Source organism: Eutrigla gurnardus, assembly GCF_963514095.1.
Source record: "Eutrigla gurnardus genome assembly, chromosome: 23".
Lineage (NCBI taxonomy): Eukaryota > Metazoa > Chordata > Actinopteri > Perciformes > Triglidae > Eutrigla > Eutrigla gurnardus.
The window spans coordinates 13,020,101-13,039,005 of record NC_139934.1 but is presented as its reverse complement, the minus strand read 5'-3'; the positions used below and the strand labels follow the sequence as shown (position 1 = coordinate 13,039,005).

The following is an 18,905-nucleotide window of genomic DNA, read 5'->3' as shown; positions in this document are numbered from 1 at the left end:
CAAAATACACAATATATACAAAACACAAAAAGCAAAGTACCTTAAAGTCAATAATGAACTGTATCTGTCCATGGAAATAATTTTGGATTTCTTAAATTTAAGAATTTCACTCACAAATATGTCTGTTGATGCTTGACTTCTATATTTGGCCCCATGGTGTCTTGGTTGGTTTATCTGTTATTTATTTATGGATGGATTTCCAAACTGACATGCACTTGTATTTGGCTGTTTTGTTTTATGGTAAATATTTTTTTCACCAGCTACATTCAATTACAAATGTCAAGAAAATAAAGCCTACCTCATTAGGACAGTATGAATTAAAACAATGCAACACACATCACTACACCAATATCAAACTGATAAGGGCAGACGCTGTGTATTAGGCTCTCTCAAACTTACCCAATCTCAGAGTATCTAATGCAGCCTTGATCCACAGTGTCATAATGGGTAGTAATGACATTCATTGACTCTACTAACAAAGTTTTATCTGACTCTTCTAAGGGCATGAAGCCATGACCCTCCACAGTCTCTGCTTCTTTGCACTTCTCATACATTGAGATGTGTGTTTCTTGAATATCCTTTTGACCACAGGTGCTGAAGAAATGACAAGTGACAAGAGGGAAAAACTATAAATTTTGTGAACCGCAGAATAACTCAAAGCTACAGAAAGTATGACACACAACAAATGCAAATTTTGCAGTCAGATTGTGTTGAGATAAAGCGGATGCAGTATTGTGGAATTGCATCATATCATTGCATCACTGTGCAAACCAAGGCAACCCACCTCTTCCTAACACTCAAGAAAAGTGGCATGTCAGGATTGGAGTGCCACATTCTGCAATGCAAATTTCTGAAAACAGAATTGAAAAGCAGATATTTAAAAACCTAACGCGCTGACATCACAGAGAGAACTCCAAGGGCCCTAGTTTCGTAGACTAGGCGTAGTCAGCGCGCAGCGCACGTGCCCCACGCCGACGGGGTGTGTCCGCCTGGACTTTGCAAGTTTCGTGCACCGCGCAGGCTCGCACAGGCACACCTCCCGTCTCGCCCACCCGCGCAAGTGGGAAAGAGGGAGGAGAAGAAGGCCGTGAGTGGGAGACGAGGAGGAGACAAGGCGTGGACTGGGATTAATACAGCCAATTCAGATCTTCACCAATCAAATGAGCTCCTCTCCTCACCTTTAATGCATTAGGGGAGGTTCAGTGCAAGTTCCGTTACTTGACAACCCGATGACAGAAGCAGCGCCGCCGCTCCCACCACGAGCATCACGCGCTGTGCGTGCGTATCATAATAATAACAACGCCCATATTATAAAAAACAGGAGAGAGAGAGGGAGATGTTTTGGTCCGAGAGGCTGAGTTTCCGTTACGCGTGCAATCCGCCTTTGATCTGACGTCAGATATGACGGGACAATCTATATAGATATAAATTCACGTGTTGATTCAATTAGTTGCATTAAATAGTGTTTGTTGTGATTATTTATTGCATTTAAATGTGTCTTCCACTCCGCCAGCTGTGATTCGCCTTGAATGAATGGACTTTATTTGCGCCTTGCGCCTTACGCCAACAGTAGACTAGGTTCGAGCTGGCGGGCTTTCGGCGCAGTCTTGGCGAGGCTTTTTGCCACGAAACTTCCGCTATGCCAAGCTGAATCTGTGACGCCTCCCCCTGCTGCGTCGCCACACCCATCTTGGCGCAGGCGATCCACCAAACTGCCAAACTGACCGTGCGCGGGCTGCGCGGGTCGAAACTTGCATTACGCCGGCTCTGTCACCCTCCGCCGCCCTGCGCTGCGCCACGAAACTAGGGCCCTCTCCAACTCTCCAACTCACCCTTTTTCTAGAACAGCTATTTCTTCAGCCTCAATCGGTGTCCAAAAGCCTTGTTCATCGTTTTGTCTCTCCAAAGTTGAGCACACATCCGATTTTTTTTTCCTTGTGTCAAGACATAATTTGGTTGGACTGGGCTCATCCCCTAACATCTTAATCTCATTAACTCTGGAGGATGGCTGGTCCACTTGCTTTTCAGAATTTGATGATGGTAAGTCTTTGACAGTGGTCTCGATGGGACAGGTTGATGACTCAAATATTATTCTTTGTTGTATATCCTCTGGTACATCTTGGCTAGGGAGTGTAAACTGTATGGATCCTTCTTTGACAGGAACCTTACAAAAGTAATGTTCTTCCAGCTGTTGACTCATAAGGTTTTCTCTTTCCTTTCCAATTATTTTTGTTCCTGGCCACTGCTGTTCTGAATGGTGCACATGTGTTGATGGTACCCCAAGAACAGAAGCTTTCTTTGGGCAAGATGGTACAATATTTACCATATTCGGAACACTGTCTATGCCAGGTGGTGGAACTGCTGTAAAGCCTGAACTAAGAGCAATGTTGTGATATGACGGTTCAAGAGAAAGACTTGCCATTATTATATCATTGTAAAGAGAACTATACTTGGTGTAAAATGAACAGCAGCCCTGTGTCTTTATCACCTCGCCTGGCCAGCCCCCTACTTCAAAATCAGAAATAATTGACACTCTTGAGGGAAATCCAATGATACGTGACTGTTGTGGGCAACATGGGACCAACTGTACCATGTCTGGGGGGTTTTCCACAATGGAATCAACATCTTGGGGACGTGGGACAGATGGAAATCCAGGATTCAGGGCTCGTCGTGGACACGATGGAAGCATACTAAGCATGAATTCTTTGTCCTTATGTGATGTGTCTTTAACTGTAAAATCTTGGTGGACAACTCCAAACCTTCGATTGAATGGGTTTTTCCAAACTACATCCTTGTCCACATACCAACCGTCAGAATCTTTTGCACTATTCTTTGAAGGTAGTCCTAGAATTTCACTTTGTTTTGGGAAAGTAGCTATGGATTTTAACATGCTGAGAGTCTCTTTCATCACAACTTCCACTGGTGTGTCTGCTTTAGAGGGAATTCCAGGAATATTTGAGTGTTTTGGACAGGGTGGCAACATTGATATCATAATTCTAACCACTGCCTCCTCTCTGAAATAAATCTTATGGTCATGTATTAATGACAGTCTCCCTGGATTTCCTAATGGCCTTTCCCATACTGGCCTTTTGTCTAAACTCGATCCCGCCTCATCAGAATCACTGTGATATCTAGAGGGTATTCCACATACTGTGGAATGTCTTGGACAAGTAGGCAACAGATTGATCATACTAGGTATATCTGCTAACACCTGGCATGGTACTGATGGAAAGCCTGGTAAACAGGCTGTCCGTGGGCAGGAGGGCAATATTGATACCATATCTATGATCATATCACAATCAGAACAGATCACGTTAACATCCTCTAAATGTAATGTAATTGCAGACTTCTCCCTAGGGAGTAGCAGCGAATTAGTTTCCAGTAACCACTCCAATTGTTTAGTGGTGTCTCGAAGTGGCATTCCGGGAATTCTAGATTCCTTTGTACAACTAGGCAATAAATTCACCATAGTTGGGCCATCTGCTAATGTCGGCGTCAAAGTGGAAGGAAACCCAGGGACACTAGCATTCTTAGGGCAAGAGGGTGATATTGCACTCATTCTTTCAGCAGTGTTCTTATCAAAACACAAAACTGCATTTAGAATCTGCACTTCCTTTTTGATAAATGGACTTTCCCGCTGTAAAGTTTTAGAAGAAAACCATTCAATGCAGCTAGACAAACATTTTTGTCCAGTCTTTGAAGGCCAACCAGGGACACTACTATGTATGGGACATGAAGGCTTTACATTAACCATACTGGGTTCTTGTGGTGGAGCAGAGGGTAAGCCCCAAACGTTTGCTTTTTGTGGGCAACTTATCAACATAGCTACCATATCTTTATGGATTTCTGTGTCTTTTGGTACCCACTGAACAATATAAGCTTGTGTTTTCTTCTCTGGTATTTTATTAATTATTCGACTCCAGGCATGCCAATCTTTGTTCTCTGAATTGCTTTGATCCCGACATGGCATACCAGGAGTTTGGGTCTGTATAGAATATATAGGCGCAAGACTGACAACATTTTGTAACAGCTCCTGGGATCCTGTGGGCATTCCCATTCTCACAGGGGATGAGGGCAACATTGCCATTGAACTAAATATTTCTATTTTGTCTAGATCCTGAACAGCATCTGGGGAACTATCTGGAACAAAGACTTCACATTTACTCAAGGGCTTCTCCATCAAAATGTTCGCAGTTATATCTAAACCCTCACAGACTGGCTCCTTAGAGGGTAAAGCAATGATTTTGCTTTTTATTGGGCAAGTAGGCAAACAGTCTGCCAGGTTAGCATCTTGGCTTGGTGCAAATGGAACACCAGGCACACTTTGTTCTTTTCTTGGCACAGACGGTAAACCAGGGATGGTTTCCTTCCTGGGACAAGATGGTAACATATCTACCATATCTTTTATATGTTCTTTAACCTTGTGTGACTTTTCCTGAATCAGAATATGATGACTTCTCATTGGTATATCTAAGTTGAATTCCTTCAAAATATGCCAGCTGTCATTAAATGCCACAGTTTGTTGTCTACCTGGCATACCTGCAACCATTGTCTGTTTGGGGCATGTAGGGAGCAGGCTGGCCATACATGGAGTATTTGAAGCCTCCCGCAATGGTGCAGAAGGAAACCCTGGAACACTGGCCTTTCTAGAACATGTTGGCAACATGGCCACCATGACATTAACTATATTATGACTAACAGCTTGCTCTTGAACACAAGACATGTGCAAAACAAATTCTTCTTTTATCTGCAATGGTTTCTTCCACAGAGAGGATCTGTCCCAAACATTATTTCCAAATCCAGTCTCTGATCCAGTAGAAGCTATACCTGGGATCCTGCTAATTCTGGGACATATAGGTAAAAGAGAAGTCATATTTGGCTCACGTTTCAAAGCAGATGGGAATCCAGGAACACTGGCAGACCTGGAGCAGGACGGTGTTAAGTCCACCATTTTTACGATTCCTGTACTGCCCTCATAAAGGGAACTAACATAATCTGAATGCGGGAGTAAAGGATATATGCTGCTGGGTAACTTCTGAATCAATAAGCTTCTATCAACAGGTGAAGCTATAACTTGTGACTGATGTAAAGATGGCATGCCAGGAATCTTGGAATATTGTGGGCAGCTTGATTGTAACTTTATCATAGTTGGAGCCCCTCCTTCAGTCTGAATTTTAGGCTGTAAAGTGGATGGGGAATGGGAAATAGATCTTCCTGTTGTACATAATGGAACAAGTTCCACCTCAGATATGTACACACACTTTTCTTCTATAGTGACTGCAGAGCTTGGTAACACAAGTTCCTGTGTCATGCTCCTATCCCTTTCACACAATGGCCTTTTATCCATGGGCCAAGCCACAGTTTCAGTTCTCCCTGTCTCCATACAAAGTTCTGGGTCCAAACCAAGCACATCACAGCTTTTTGTGGAAGATGATGCAAAATCCACTTTATATTCTTCTCTTTCATTTAATAAATTGTCTGTTGTGGGAGCTGAGAGCAACCCAAAAGAGTCCGATCTTGAAGTGACTGGATCTGAGGCAGTCATGTTGCATATGGTTTCCACAATGGGTTTTGGAACAGCAGGGCTTATTTTTTGAGTGTTTCTTTGTGGCCTGTCCCACTGTGAGTTTTTCCCAATAGACCATTCTTCAGACTGAGCAGCCATGCTCTCATTTCTGAAGGAGTAAAGTATACCAAAGATTGATGTCAGAACAAAAACGCTGGGATGCTTTGGAAAGAACTAAATTCAACGTATCTTTACACATCATGATTTACTTTTGCAATGCGAGTGTTAACATTGAACGTGGTGATTTGAGTGACAGAGCACCATGCTACACTTACCCCGAATCCATAGTTACAGCTTCTTTTGTATGGGCCAGTCCTATTCTTCCTATTGGTTTTGTGTCAGAGGTTGTAGCAATTTGAGGAAAGTGCAACAAAGGTCCCTGGAGTGATCTTGAAATAGGTTGGGGGTCAATAGGAGAATCTCCTAAATGTATGGACACTTTGGACAAGTGACTTCTTGGTTTAACCAGAAGCTCTTTGGCTGAAGCAGATGTGTAATCTTGAAAATCAGGGTTTTGCTTAGGTGCAGAAGTGAAGGGAGGAAGTGTTGGCTGGATGTTTGGGAATGTCTTTGTTGGCCTTGATTCTGTTTGATTCATCTGTGTTTTTGGCATCTCAAAATATTTAAGCCCTGGGGCTGTGGGCGTTCTGGAGCTAAGGGGCAGAAGTGAGGCCATGCTCTCAAGTCTGAGGGACAAACAAATGAAGATTAGAGTTATGACGTAAGGAGTCTCCACCGCAGTAAAGCAGCCCATATCAAGGCTATATTCGCAAAATTCCACTGAATAGCACACAAGCAAATGACCAATATGACATGGAACAGGAGATTCAAACCAGAGTCACGAACCAAACAAGCTTTTTGTGATAAATCACAGAAGGAATGATTAGGTCTTGCCTAGCAGTGCCTAAGCAATACATTGAAAAACAATGCCAATCACTTGGCACATGCTACATCAACAAGACGTTGACTAAATTGCTTTTGTTTAAATTTCAATGTAAAATGAGTCACTTTTAAAAACCCCATATTCTAGGCAATTTCACATGCAGCTGCACAGGCAGAGCGATAAGACATTTTTTGCAGCACTGAAACATTGTCACAAGATTAAAAGCAGTAGAAGATGCTCAACAGAGGGCACCGGCAGCTTCATTTTTGGCAACGTGACTGGGCAAACCTACCTTTGAGTTCAACAGTGTTCTCAATTTATCCTAGAAGTCTTTCTAACATTCCCAGAAGAGGTTTCAAGTATTCCTTTATTTTTGCTAAATGTCAAGTGCAAGTCAAACATTTACAGTCTGTTAAATTTTGAAAATAATATTTGGCTCTTCACCAACCACTCATTCACTTTAAACTCCACTGTTTGGCACTGGTCAGCGAACATAACTATGAGCTTATACAATAAGGGTAGCTGTATGGAATCAATTTATACAACTAAAAAACTAAAACTTGGGGCGCCGTTTAGCTCAGTTGGTAGAGCGGGCGTCCCATGTGCAGAGGCTTTGTCCTCGCTGCGGCGGCCCCAGGTTCGATTCCCGGCCTGGACGCCCTTTGCCGCGTGTCACTCCCCCTCTCTCTCAACGTGTTTCCTATCATATCTTCAGCTGTTCTATGACTAAAGCCAATAAAAGGCCAAAAAAAAAAAAAACTAAAACTATTTCCTGGAAACTGCACAAAGCTGCAGAGTCGGGCTACTAACCATCCTTTCACAGTACAGAGAGTAATTTGATTCTATGATCATATAAAAAATATTGCAGCCTCACAATCTTGTATTTGTATTCTTAACATTTAAACCAAACCTCAGGAAATACATTTTTTGTAGTATTTTTTGCTAGACTTAAGTCCTGACTAAGATCCTTGATCATACCTGCAATTACTGAAATGAATCATGATTAAAAAAACCTCATCTAACCCAAAACTTAACTCAACCTCAGATTCAGAGCCATTCTTTGGCAGACTAAAGAGCTTGAGGCTGACATCCCTCTCACACTGCGGTCTGCTAAAAGAGGAAGACCACATACTGTGGGCTACCCGCTCCTTCCTAGAACCACACAAATCACCATTTTAATACAGCTAATAACTCAGTGTAGGGTCTAGCAACATAACTTCACGCTTGTTTAGATTAAAGATAACAGACTGTATCTCTCAACAAACGTCATAATCAGTCAGTGCAGACCTCCTTTGGCTTTGAATAAAAATATAGACCCATGTCCTTCAGTTGCCAAATGGGAATATGGAACAAAACACAATATCATATGCACTGTGCAAATGATTGCCATGTTTGATAACAAGGCAAAAGGTGTTAGTAACACACGTGCAGTGCGATTAACGTAAGATGGAAGTCATATTACGAAAAGGAAAATCTACCCCCAAATACCCTAACACCGTTAAACACACGTAGCAGCACTGTGTTTTGCATTTCATGTGGCATTTAATGACATTTCATATTCTGGTGTGACAATTTGTTCAACTCATCAATAACAGCAATCAGTTGGCAAGACAAACTAATAAAGGTTCCATCCGTGTAGTTAATGTCCACACATGGAAATGTATGAATGTTTTTGTCCACTGTTTATAAGGAAACATACCAGAAGCAACCAGCCAAGGGTTCATAGAGATTGTTGAACATATTTCTCACAACAGGCACAACATGGGGAAGGCCCTCTGTAGTACAATGAAGAGTAAAATAAAGAAGCAGAATATTTGCTCTTCCTCTTATCTTTGAAATTACTCTCTACGGTGCTTCCACATCTTATGCATTTTTAATGATGTTTTCATAATATGGTGTAAATACAGGCTGTACTTAGCCTTGTAAATCTCGGTGAATATGAGAGCCAAAGCACAGAGGCGAGGTTGAAAAGACATCCAGTGCTCCTTAGTGGGTTGTTGTTTCTCTTCATTCTTTTTTATTGCTCTGCTGGTAAATTTCTGTTTGATGATATTGTGAAGGAATTTTTTACTTTTATTTTGAGAAATGCTTTGCAAATAACACAGAACTTTGACAAAACAACAGCAAATCAAGGTCTTCTTTTGAGCATTTTTCAACTCTTTCAACCCTATCACGTGTTCTTCATTGTTCCGTTTTCTCATGATGATCTCTATTCAGAGCATCCTCAGTCGACAACACATTTAATACATCTGACACCACAACTCGATGCTATTAACAGTGTTGGAGTATCTGAGGGTGGATCATACCTTTACAGCCAAGCCAACCATGCATAAAAAGGAAACATTTTATATTTACTCACCCTGCTGTTGCCTTTACAACCTCGACTCCAAATTGTGCATCTCTTTTCCACTCTGACGTCCTGGATGACTCTGGCCTCCGGCTGGCCGGCGCTCTGGGATCAGGAGCTGAACGATCATGAAGTAACATAATGTTAGCTACGCTGTCATTGCATATAGGTGTCTATTAATCTACTTATTGTGTGTTCACGCTCACATGTAGGAGTTGTAACCTGGTTGTCCTCTTCACTCAGCGTACTCAGCTGTCTTTTAAATTCTAAAAGAAAGGAAAAGCAGAGAGGAGATTATATATAATAAGATCAAAGTTGATGTGTATATTTGAACCTGCTAAAATGAAAACAACCAGCAGGGGGAGATGTGTGCTTGTCTATTGGCGGGCGTTTGGTCACTCAGTGTTGATGCTAATCTAATCAAGCAGGAAGAACACGCTTCCTTTTTCCATTCTGTACCTGCATCTTGGTCAGTGTGGGAGTCTGTGGCAGTTTGGGATACATGAGGCTGAGAAGGAAGAGGAGGAGGAGGAGGCCCACAGAGCACAAGGGCAGAGGAAGGACTTAAGGGAGAAGGTGAGGGCGTCTCTACAGTAGGGGCGACCTGAGGTCTCCAGGAAGGAACAAATCCAGACCCTCCCTGAGGTTTCTGCTCCAAAGACTGACCAGCGGTCAGAGAGAATGAAGCTGACGGAGGGGAAACATGTAGAGAGGGATGATGGGAAGGAGGAGAAGAGTAGAGGGGATGGAGGGTGGAATATCAATGACACATAACTAAATGATGCTTTCCAAAATCAGCTCTGCAGGCATTTTCTCCAGCGTTAGTTCTTGTGGCAGAGAGGTGAGAGAGAGAGCAGTAGGGCAGTTCATGGGAAAGGAGCACACGAAGAGGCAGAAGCAAAAACACTGCACAGCAAAAGGCATGTGGTAGACACAGATCAGGGGTTTACGGAGGCAGCAGAGTAGATAGCAAAGATTTGGACAAAAGTAGTAGGAACATTCTTCATCTGTAAGCCCTTAAAACATGAGCCTCACTGCTTAAAGTCAAGCTGAAACGTCAGTTCTATATCCATCCTTTTAGCCTTTAAATGTGCCATCCAAATAAATCAAGTCTGATCTGAATGATGTGACATACAATACGTGTTAGTAGCTCAATGCATTGTCGGTTTGGCTCTGCAGAAAAGTGTCACCAGATTGTTCCTCATGGATCAGTCTATAAAATGCAATTAAATAATTTACATGCAGCATCTGAGCGAGTCTGAATCCAGCGAGTCATCGATGTCTTGACATCTTTAACTGCGTTTGGGCACTGATGCACTAACTAGGCTTCTATATTCTATGTAAACTCATCTAAATGCTGAAGGAAATGAAAAAAGAATGAATGAAAGCCACGTATTAGTACATTAAATGTTTAGGTTTAGATAAGAACACACAGCAGGGAGGCTGAGGCTGATTAAGGGGATTGAGTTGGGTTAAAGGACGGGCAGCATTACATGGCGTCTCTATCTGCTTTCCCTGCAGCGCTGCAGGCTGTCCAGCATCTTTGGCAGAGAGAGGCAGAAACTTGGGAGAGTAGGCAGGCTGTGCTAGAGGGGCCTGAGATTTAGGAGGCCTCCATTCACTCTGCCACGAAGCTGGAAAAAATAAGGAGAAGGGAAATGCACACATGGACGGGTGGAGGGAGAAACACCAGTAAAGGCATACAAAGAGGAAAGGTGTGAACTAGCCTCAGGATCGACCCCTGTACCTGTCTCGGGGGCGGACGGCAGGCTGGTGGGCCTGGTGAGGGCGGAGCCTGGCTCCAACATAGAGGTGAAACAAGCTTTGGGTTGTCTGGAAGCAGCAGGCGGCGGAGGTAAAGGAGGGAAGGAGCTGAGAGGAGCAGAGGAGGAGGACATGGAAGGAAAGGGAACTCTCCAGTCACTGGGACACGCTGAGAGAGGAGGACGGGAAGAAGAAAGTAGCGATGAAAAATGGTGCAACAGAAGCTAATGCTGCATGAACAATGACTACGTTTACATGCACACTTATATTATGTGCTGCGTTTTGAACAGTCTATGAGAAACGAATCGCCACCTTGAATTGAATTGCGTAATACCTGTTTGTGAGGTATCAGAGAAAGCGGGAGTACGGAGAGATGGATCAGAGGGGGAGAGGGAAGAGGTGGAGATGGCTTTGGAAGGGTTGAAGGTAGCGAAAGCCTCCGAGCCCTCGGCTGGAGAGGAGTCGCTGTGGAAGCTATGGGGCCTTTTTGTAGCTGAAATGGGCACTGAAAGGACAGGAGAGGACGGACAGGAAGTGACAGGAAAAGTAAGAGGAAAAGGACAGAAAACAGGTGAGCGAACCTCGAAAGACAGAATGTTTACAGCTAACCTAATCGCTATAGACATGCAGAATCTGTAGGCCACGGGACAAGACTTTGGTATCGGAAGCGTTCAGGTTTCCATTTGTAGTCCAAGTAGTATTGATTGCGTGTGGAGGGCAAAAGAGGAGGAACACATTGGCCAAAATGCAATCTGGCAACCCACAATGATTTAGCTTTTAATTATCTAAAAAATAATAGGGTAAACTACTTGTGAAATAATCTGGTCATAGCCGCTGTCTCTCCGCTTTCATGGGAAGGTGACAGGAAGAAGAGGAGTATATCATGTCAGTTCAAATCAACATCATTCCTACCCTGATAGAAAATCCCTCATTGCTGAACAGTATCGCTACATTATAGACAAGCTTTCTTAAGGCCAAACACAACGGGACAATTCAAATGGATACTGATGGAGTAAATGATTAAAGGGCTGTGTAAGCCTCAAATTCAAAATAATGGCATTCAGACTTATCAACACAGCAGGAGCTTCCTCAGAACAATTAAAAATGTATAGCATATTACACTCTAGATCACATGATTTAACGTGATAGGAACAAATACATTTAACAGATGAACGGATTTCTTTGAGGGGAAAAACTATTCAGCATTGAGCAGAGAAGAAATCTTGAATTATGGATCTAAACTTCTTAAATTCTTGGCAACCATACAGTGGGACAAATGAAAAAATCCTTTTCTAAATAAATACAAATGTTTCAAAATTAAGTGGAAAGAGACCACACAGGATGAGGAATATCTGTTGACCGGTACCTGATCCGGCAGCGGGCTGGAAGATTTTGGGAAGTGCAGGCGGGTGAGCACGTGTAAAGGCTGGCAATGAGTAGGCATAGGGGGAGGGCCGAGCCTGCTGGGTAATACTTGGCGGTCGTGTGCTTAAAAAGGATGCGACATGGGGGTCTGGGGGTTCAGGCAGCGTGGGACGAGATGGGACCGAGATGGTGGAGGAAATGCCAGAGGACGCTTTCCAATCCATCTCTGAGGTGACTGGGTGAAAGATAAGAGATGTGTAGAATGGAAGGACACGGTGGAGAGAGGATGGGGAGAGAGGGATTAGATGAAGGTTTGAAGAAGAAGCAGAGAAGACGGGAGAAGCAGAACAAAGACGTATAGATGAAACACAGAGGAGAGGAAGTGAAAAGAGGAAGAGGAACGAGGAAAAGAGTGGAGGTTTGAAACGGACACTGATAACACTCAGATATGCGTTTCATGTCACAAATACTATGCTGGTGAATATGAATGACGTATGAACACATAATGAACGCTAAAGATGGAACACTGCAAGGTGGAAGCAGGAAGCAGCAGAACACAGTTACCTGTGTGGCCTGATTGAATCACAGGCCTCCAAGCCAGGTCATGCACTCTCATGGCCGAGGAGGCCGAGGCTGTTAGAGAGAGAGAGAGAAAGGGACGGCAGAGAGAGGTTGAAGTGAAAAAGGGGAACCGAGATTTGAGAAGGAAAACAAAAGACGAAGCAGCAGTTTGAGAAAAAACAGTTCAAAGAGAAATGAAAGGTGAGAAGGGAACTCTCACAGCAAATAGAGCTGACAGCGGCTAAATCCAGAGCAGCAACACTTCATTTAGAACAGATTAGTTTGGAAGCTGGTGGAGGGAAGAGCTGGTGTCTACAAGATGTTGAAATTATAATGAAAATAAAGCATTATAATAATTAAATGTGGCCATTTACCAAAGCACAATATCATAACTGATGTAAATATGCTTTGGGTCTTATATCACTGACAATAGCTACTTCTTATATGACGATATAAAATATATTTCTACGTAAAAGAAAGTAGAAAGTACACAAAGAGAGTACGTACAGTAGGCTCTTTAAAAGCTGGAGGTGTGTACATTTACACACTTCTCGTATTTAGCGGGCGTTGACCAGCCTTTCCAGTTTATAATGACGAACGCTGCCAATAATATCAGCTGTGGATAATTAACCCTAAGAATGATTCAACTTAGCTGTTGTCGGGTTTGTACAGAAGCCCTGAGATGCAAGTGAGATATTCTAAATCCCTCCTTCCGGGATCATTTCACTTTTTGTTTCATCTGTGAAAACTGCTCCGTCTTTGTCAGGATATGTTGTGTTTGTTGATGTAATACTCAATTTGGCCATAAGAGGCTTAGGTGCACCACTACTCCACGTTCTATATAGACCTTTTCACAGCCAACATCATTAAAAAAATATGTTTGCACATGTTGGCAACAGAACTGGTGTCCATCCAGACAAAGTAGCACGCTTTAAAGATTGAATTTAAACTGTTACCAGCATCAAAATGTCAATATTCAATATTCCAACAGAATTCACACGGAGATCAGGAGCGTCAAAAACGTAACTAGTCAAAACATTCTTGGTGACTACCCTAGTTTACTTTGCCCAATGTGTCGGTAGCATTGGTACCTTCTGTGTGTGTTCAAGAGAGAGAGAGAGAGAGAGAGAGAGAGAGAGAGAGAGAGAGAGAGAGAGAGAGAGAGAGAGAGAGAGAGAGAGAGAGAGAGAGAGAGGAAATATTAAATTATCAGTCATATTATAGTGTTATAGTGTTATTGCAGTTATAGTGTTATTGCAGTGTTAAGGCTTTTCTGGTTTTTAATGTGTCCGCCCCGCCCCCGCCCCCATCATATAAACCGTATAAACCCAGTGAAATGTCAGGAAGGTGTGAAAACACAGAAACAGCCCAAGCCGACCTGTTAAAACCTTTTTTTAAGTCACTAATTTAAGCTTATCAACTTTATAGTTTTAGTATTTGGATCAAGCAGCTCCTGAACCAATCATCCCAGTGAACCACAAGTGTGTCCCCAGTCTTACCAGTAACAGGAGTAACGGGTCCAAAGCTGGCCCTCCTCTCCTCACCGCCTTCTTCATCACTGTCAATGAAGTCATCCAGGTTCCCAATGTCACTCTGCTTCATACTCAGGAGACTTGCCAGACTCTGCATGTCCTCATCTCTGTGGGGAGAAGAAAGGATGGATGTATCAGATGTACGTATTTCCTGCCTTCGGTTCATGATGTTGACATGCTGCTGACTTGAGGACTTACGTGGCCTTGCCCTCTTTGAGAAAGACACAAGACAAGTTGAGTTTCAGCGTGGCTTCCACCACTTTGACCGACATGGGTTTGAGCTTCAGCGTTACGTCGTACTGGGCCGGCGTGGCACTGGCAAACTTCTTCATGTTGACGTCCACCGACGCCAGCACCTTCCTACGGCCTTTTGTCTCCTGATGAATAAAAAAACAGACAAGAAGGTGAGATTGAACTCGGACAAAATCCTTCTTCCTGAGTTTAAATTAAAAACTCAATAAAATGTAATCACTAAGGATAATGCAGATCCCGCACACAATATTTTTTTATTGAGTTAAGGATTATATGTTCAGCACATCGTGGCTTATTTCCATTTACGCAAGAAATCACAGAACCATATTGTATTCACAGATATGAAGGATAGTAAAAACCCCACGGGATTGCATTTTATCAAAAAGGAGAGGGAAAAAAAAGTGATAAGATTGACGGAGACTCACATTTTCAATGACAAAAGTCCAGTCTTTGTCTTCAAACTCATCTGCAGTAGGTTCCTGTAGGCAGACAAATACATTAAGTTATGCATTTACCAGCTGTGATCAATATAATCTATCAGCTGCGTAGAGGCCTGAGCTCGTACCTTGAAGAGCGTGACGGTGATGTCTAAACTCTCAGGAAGCTGCCAGAGCACCATGCCTCGGTAGGGGTTTTTGATCCCCGGCTGCCAGCTGTGGAGCTGTAACAAAAACACAAACAGGGGATGAGCACACTTTAAATACAGGACTACATCTGAGTGATTCCCGGCGAATCTCATCTCACGTCTCCTCTCTGCGTTATTACCTTTGTGCTGTGACGCCGGTTTCTCCTGATCCACACCACTCTCAGTTTGTCTGGTTGCCTGCAGCAGCGGAGCACAGATAACACGTTATTGGCACAGCGTTTCCTCCATCACTATCTATCCACACCAGCATGTAACATACACACACCAACTTAGATATGCTTAGTTTCTGAAAGGATGTTTATGGTCTATTTTCAGTTTGACGGCTAAACAACCACAGTTGACCAAAGTGCTGAACAAGCATGCATACGATGCAGATAAATACAAAGCAAACAACAATAAGTAGAGAAGAAAACACTACACAGAATGTGTACAAAATAGGAATAAAAAGAAACGCAGCAGAAGGCTCAAATTAATTAAAATGCTAATGAGAAGAGGACATTTAGATGATTCTGTTTTCTGGGCAGTTTTTATACGAATCTGTCGGCTGCTCTGGAGAATAGAGGCGGCCACTGTTTGTGTGTAATCCTGTGGACATCCAGGAGCATCTGATTAAATATCACGTACTGGGGAGCAAACAGGAAGTCATTTCAGATGCATCTGAACACATTAGTGGCTCTGTCTGGCTGCACACAGGGGCCGCGTTGCTTTTGGCTGGATGCTAACTCGGCACGCCATTAATGACAACATAAACATACAAGAAGTAATTACACATCATTTTATGGCGATCCATGTAACAGTTGTTTGGATAAACCGTCATCTGATTTCATGTAATCTAATAACAACGTAGACTGCCGTGTGCACACTGGCCCATCTGAGGTGGAGGGAAACCTTGTGACTGTGTGAGCAAGGACTCCGTGACAGAGCGGAAGTCCCCTGAGGATAGACTGCTGTGATTGGACGTGAGCCTGTGAACAGTCATGCTATATGATGGGTGGGAGGACTCCCATCTGACTCCACTGTGAGACTTTAGAGCAAAAACAACCAAGATGTGGATGAAGCCATGGCTGCGAACACAATATGGCTTGAGGCCACATTACGTTCCTGTTCAACGATTTTTTTTCAGCGCACTTGGCCCTGAAAAAGGATGTGATGTCATGTATCTGACGCAGGGAAATAAGCGAGCATGTGTGTCACAAGGAATGTAAGGAGGGAGTCCACGCAAAGGATTCACTTCAAGCAACATCGTTGATTAAACTTCTCACCCTGCTTGCTTTTCACTGTCAAATTTTCAACCCTTATTCCATTTTCCTCCTGTTAAAGCTATTTACTGAAGGCAGGGAGACGGGGACAGATTTGAGAGATTATTGGGAATGCTCTGATTAATAAATATAAATAAAGGTAAGTAAATAAAATAAATACAGGCGATGATTGATTTTTTTCTCTACAACCATCTGGCAAAGCCCAGAAATGACCTCGCCACCCCCCATAGAGGTCGGGACCCCCAGGTGGAGAACCACTGGCCTAAGGGCCCAGGTACCTCCCATGACTACTATGGTTGGCAAACACAGCCTCTAACATGAGTTGTGTCCCAATTCCGCAGCCGCATCCTTCGTAGGACGCAGCCTTCGTGTCCTACATCGGACGTGTCCTTTCAAGACTACAAACCAAATGGTTTTCCACATGATTTTCTACCGACTAATATCTGGTTTTCTACATAATATTGATTGTAGCTTGACTGCTGTTCAGATCTGTGAATCCTGAGTGTCACGGGCAATAATTGGTTGTTTTATACCGTGTAGCGCGTCACAGCAAACAACAGCTGATGCCGTGTCTTGGACGCCTCATGATGTCCCGACAGAAAGTCTAGCATGTTTTTGTTTTTGTTTTTCCTTCCAGGACGTGTTCCGTGACGGCCGTCATTTTGACCAATAGGGGCGCAGTAAACAACTGTGAACAACTGTAAACAACGGCGAAGCGAAAGAGGAACAATGTTGTTGCTGTGAGGTGGTGTAAATAGAGGAAAGATATGTTACTATGGCAACAACGGCCCAGACTCTTCGATGTTTCCTTGAGGGACTATTACGATAAAGTGAAGAAAGAAAAATAACAGAGGAAGTGGGATTCATTTGCATATTTTTTGCTGATTTTCTGTAAAGTCAGTGAAAATTTACACCACATTTGGATGGAAACTTGACTTATGACAGCCGTCAAAGTGTGACTGTGAGGAACATCATGCTAACTTTCTATCGTCCTCCACCTTTTACCCAAACAGTCCGTTGTAAACATCCGTCACAGTTTACACGCTGACTTCCTGCTTCAACATTAAGCTGCTGAGCAATGACGGATTGTATCATTTCAAGTGTTTTCACTTTCTGTTTGACCTGCAAACACTCTGCTCTATATAACTGCTGGTTTGTTTCCAAATCATCCGATTGTCTGACTTCATGTTTCTTGACCCGGTAGGCGATTTCATCATAACGGATAGAAAATGAGAGATTGCAATAAACCGAAATAAGAAACAAAACCACTGAGTGGTGAGAACAAAGTACGCCATGACCACGTGATCAACTAGTGGCAGCTTCAATCCTAAAAGAATCCATGAATCCATAACGCCAGTGTTGGCGTTGAAAGGCTGCACCTCCTCCTCGTGTTGCTTGACTCCCATGACTGAAGTGAGGATTGGTGAGAAAGGTTGTGGAAGAGAGAGAACAGAAATAGACGTCCGCCGTGCTGAACTTCACAGAGGCTTAATAGCGATCCTCCACCTGCTGCACTATTTATCACAGGCACGTTGCTGTTGCAACAGGCTGACCTACAAATGGACAATAGTGTTTTTGGCCTCCGGTAGTCTGGATTACAGTGATTTGCAAAGTAAAGCTTCTCAAGGCAGCATACGGACAGAACACACATTAAGTGTTTGTTGCCGTCGCTTTGAAGTACGACGGCGTCCGAGCTTCACCATATGAGGGAATGCTGGTTGGTGTGAGGGAAGCTGTTGATCATACTCTTTTTAAATAGCTTTCCCAGGCTGTATAAACACTCTTACTTCATTGTAGGTGGCTTCTGCCAGTCAGTTCAGGGAGACGGCCCATCGAGTTGATCCACATTTTACACATTCTTGTCATGCACGTTCTGTGACTTCATTTATTGCTAATCTTGAAAGCCCCTACACATCCACACGTTTTTAATGATTTAGCATGATGAGTCACTTTAGGACACTTACAGACAGGGTTGTGTCCGAAATCACTCATTCACTCCTCCCTACATATCCAGGGAGTTCTATATATAATACAAATGAAACATGAAACAAAACGACCCAGATTAACGGAGGCTAGAGGATCATTCATAATAAATAGACATTTTTTGGGGAATAAATACCAATTCTGAGCTAATTTCTTGTAATTTAAGTTCCCCATGGTAAGCAGTGATGCTGCACATAATGTCTAGGGATTTTATTGTGAAAGGTAAGTAAGAAAGGAGCGGTACACGCTCCTGTTCTCCAACCATATCCCCATAACAAGCTGCAGATCAACTGGATCTGCATCCATCTGGTTTGTGGTGTGAAGCTGTTAACAACGTTAACTTCATAATTCAAGGTCAACTTTACAGCTAAGTGTTGAAGTAATATTAGTGGCTAATTGCATTGGGAGTGTGGAACAGTAGGGACACTGTGGTCGTGGTTATAGTGCTGGTTGCCAGATACGGTTAGCGAGCACAGGTTGTGGTCTCTACGTGGTACACAGCTGGCCCTCTCACTGTGACGACGAGGCTTCAGGAAGTCACTGTGGCCGACAGCTACGGCACACAACCTCCTAAAACCACTAAAACATCTTTAGAAGCTACTGGCACCCTCACTGTGACATCAAGCCACCAGGAAACCAGGCTAGCTGTTTCCACCTGCTTCCAGTTGTTATGCTAAGCTAGGCTAATGACATCCTGACTCCAACTGTAAACATACAGACGTGAAAATGACATGGATATCCGATATC

General features: G+C 43.2%; 2 protein-coding genes across 10 annotated transcripts in view; one reads left to right on the top strand and one right to left on the bottom strand.

Annotated features, from left to right (window-relative positions):
* The window catches only part of ecsit (ECSIT signaling integrator), a 380,907-nt gene that overhangs the window by 264,211 nt on the left and 97,791 nt on the right, over nt 1-18,905 (top strand). The gene's annotated exons all lie outside the window — the stretch shown is intronic.
* ehbp1l1a (EH domain binding protein 1-like 1a) overlaps nt 1-18,905 on the bottom strand; it is a 38,264-nt gene that overhangs the window by 16,027 nt on the left and 3,332 nt on the right. For 3 of the 8 annotated variants that reach the window (XM_084003157.1, XM_084003159.1, XM_084003160.1), the window contains exons 2-14: nt 15,036-15,093; nt 14,836-14,931; nt 14,696-14,749; nt 14,217-14,395; nt 13,986-14,125; nt 12,490-12,558; nt 11,927-12,160; nt 10,895-11,065; nt 10,544-10,729; nt 10,290-10,430; nt 9,256-9,483; nt 9,003-9,062; nt 8,809-8,914 (exon numbers count right to left, since the gene is read on the bottom strand). In XM_084003157.1, coding sequence (XP_083859283.1) covers nt 8,809-8,914; nt 9,003-9,062; nt 9,256-9,483; nt 10,290-10,430; nt 10,544-10,729; nt 10,895-11,065; nt 11,927-12,160; nt 12,490-12,558; nt 13,986-14,125; nt 14,217-14,395; nt 14,696-14,749; nt 14,836-14,931; nt 15,036-15,093 — 1,722 coding nt within the window. Of the gene's footprint in view, nt 1-399; nt 851-1,832; nt 5,676-5,841; nt 6,253-8,808; nt 8,915-9,002; nt 9,063-9,255; nt 9,484-10,289; nt 10,431-10,543; nt 10,730-10,894; nt 11,066-11,926; nt 12,161-12,489; nt 12,559-13,985; nt 14,126-14,216; nt 14,396-14,695; nt 14,750-14,835; nt 14,932-15,035; nt 15,094-18,905 lie in introns of those variants that run through there. The other 5 variants (XM_084003155.1, XR_014596607.1, XM_084003156.1 and 2 more) reach the window with 5 other exon arrangements.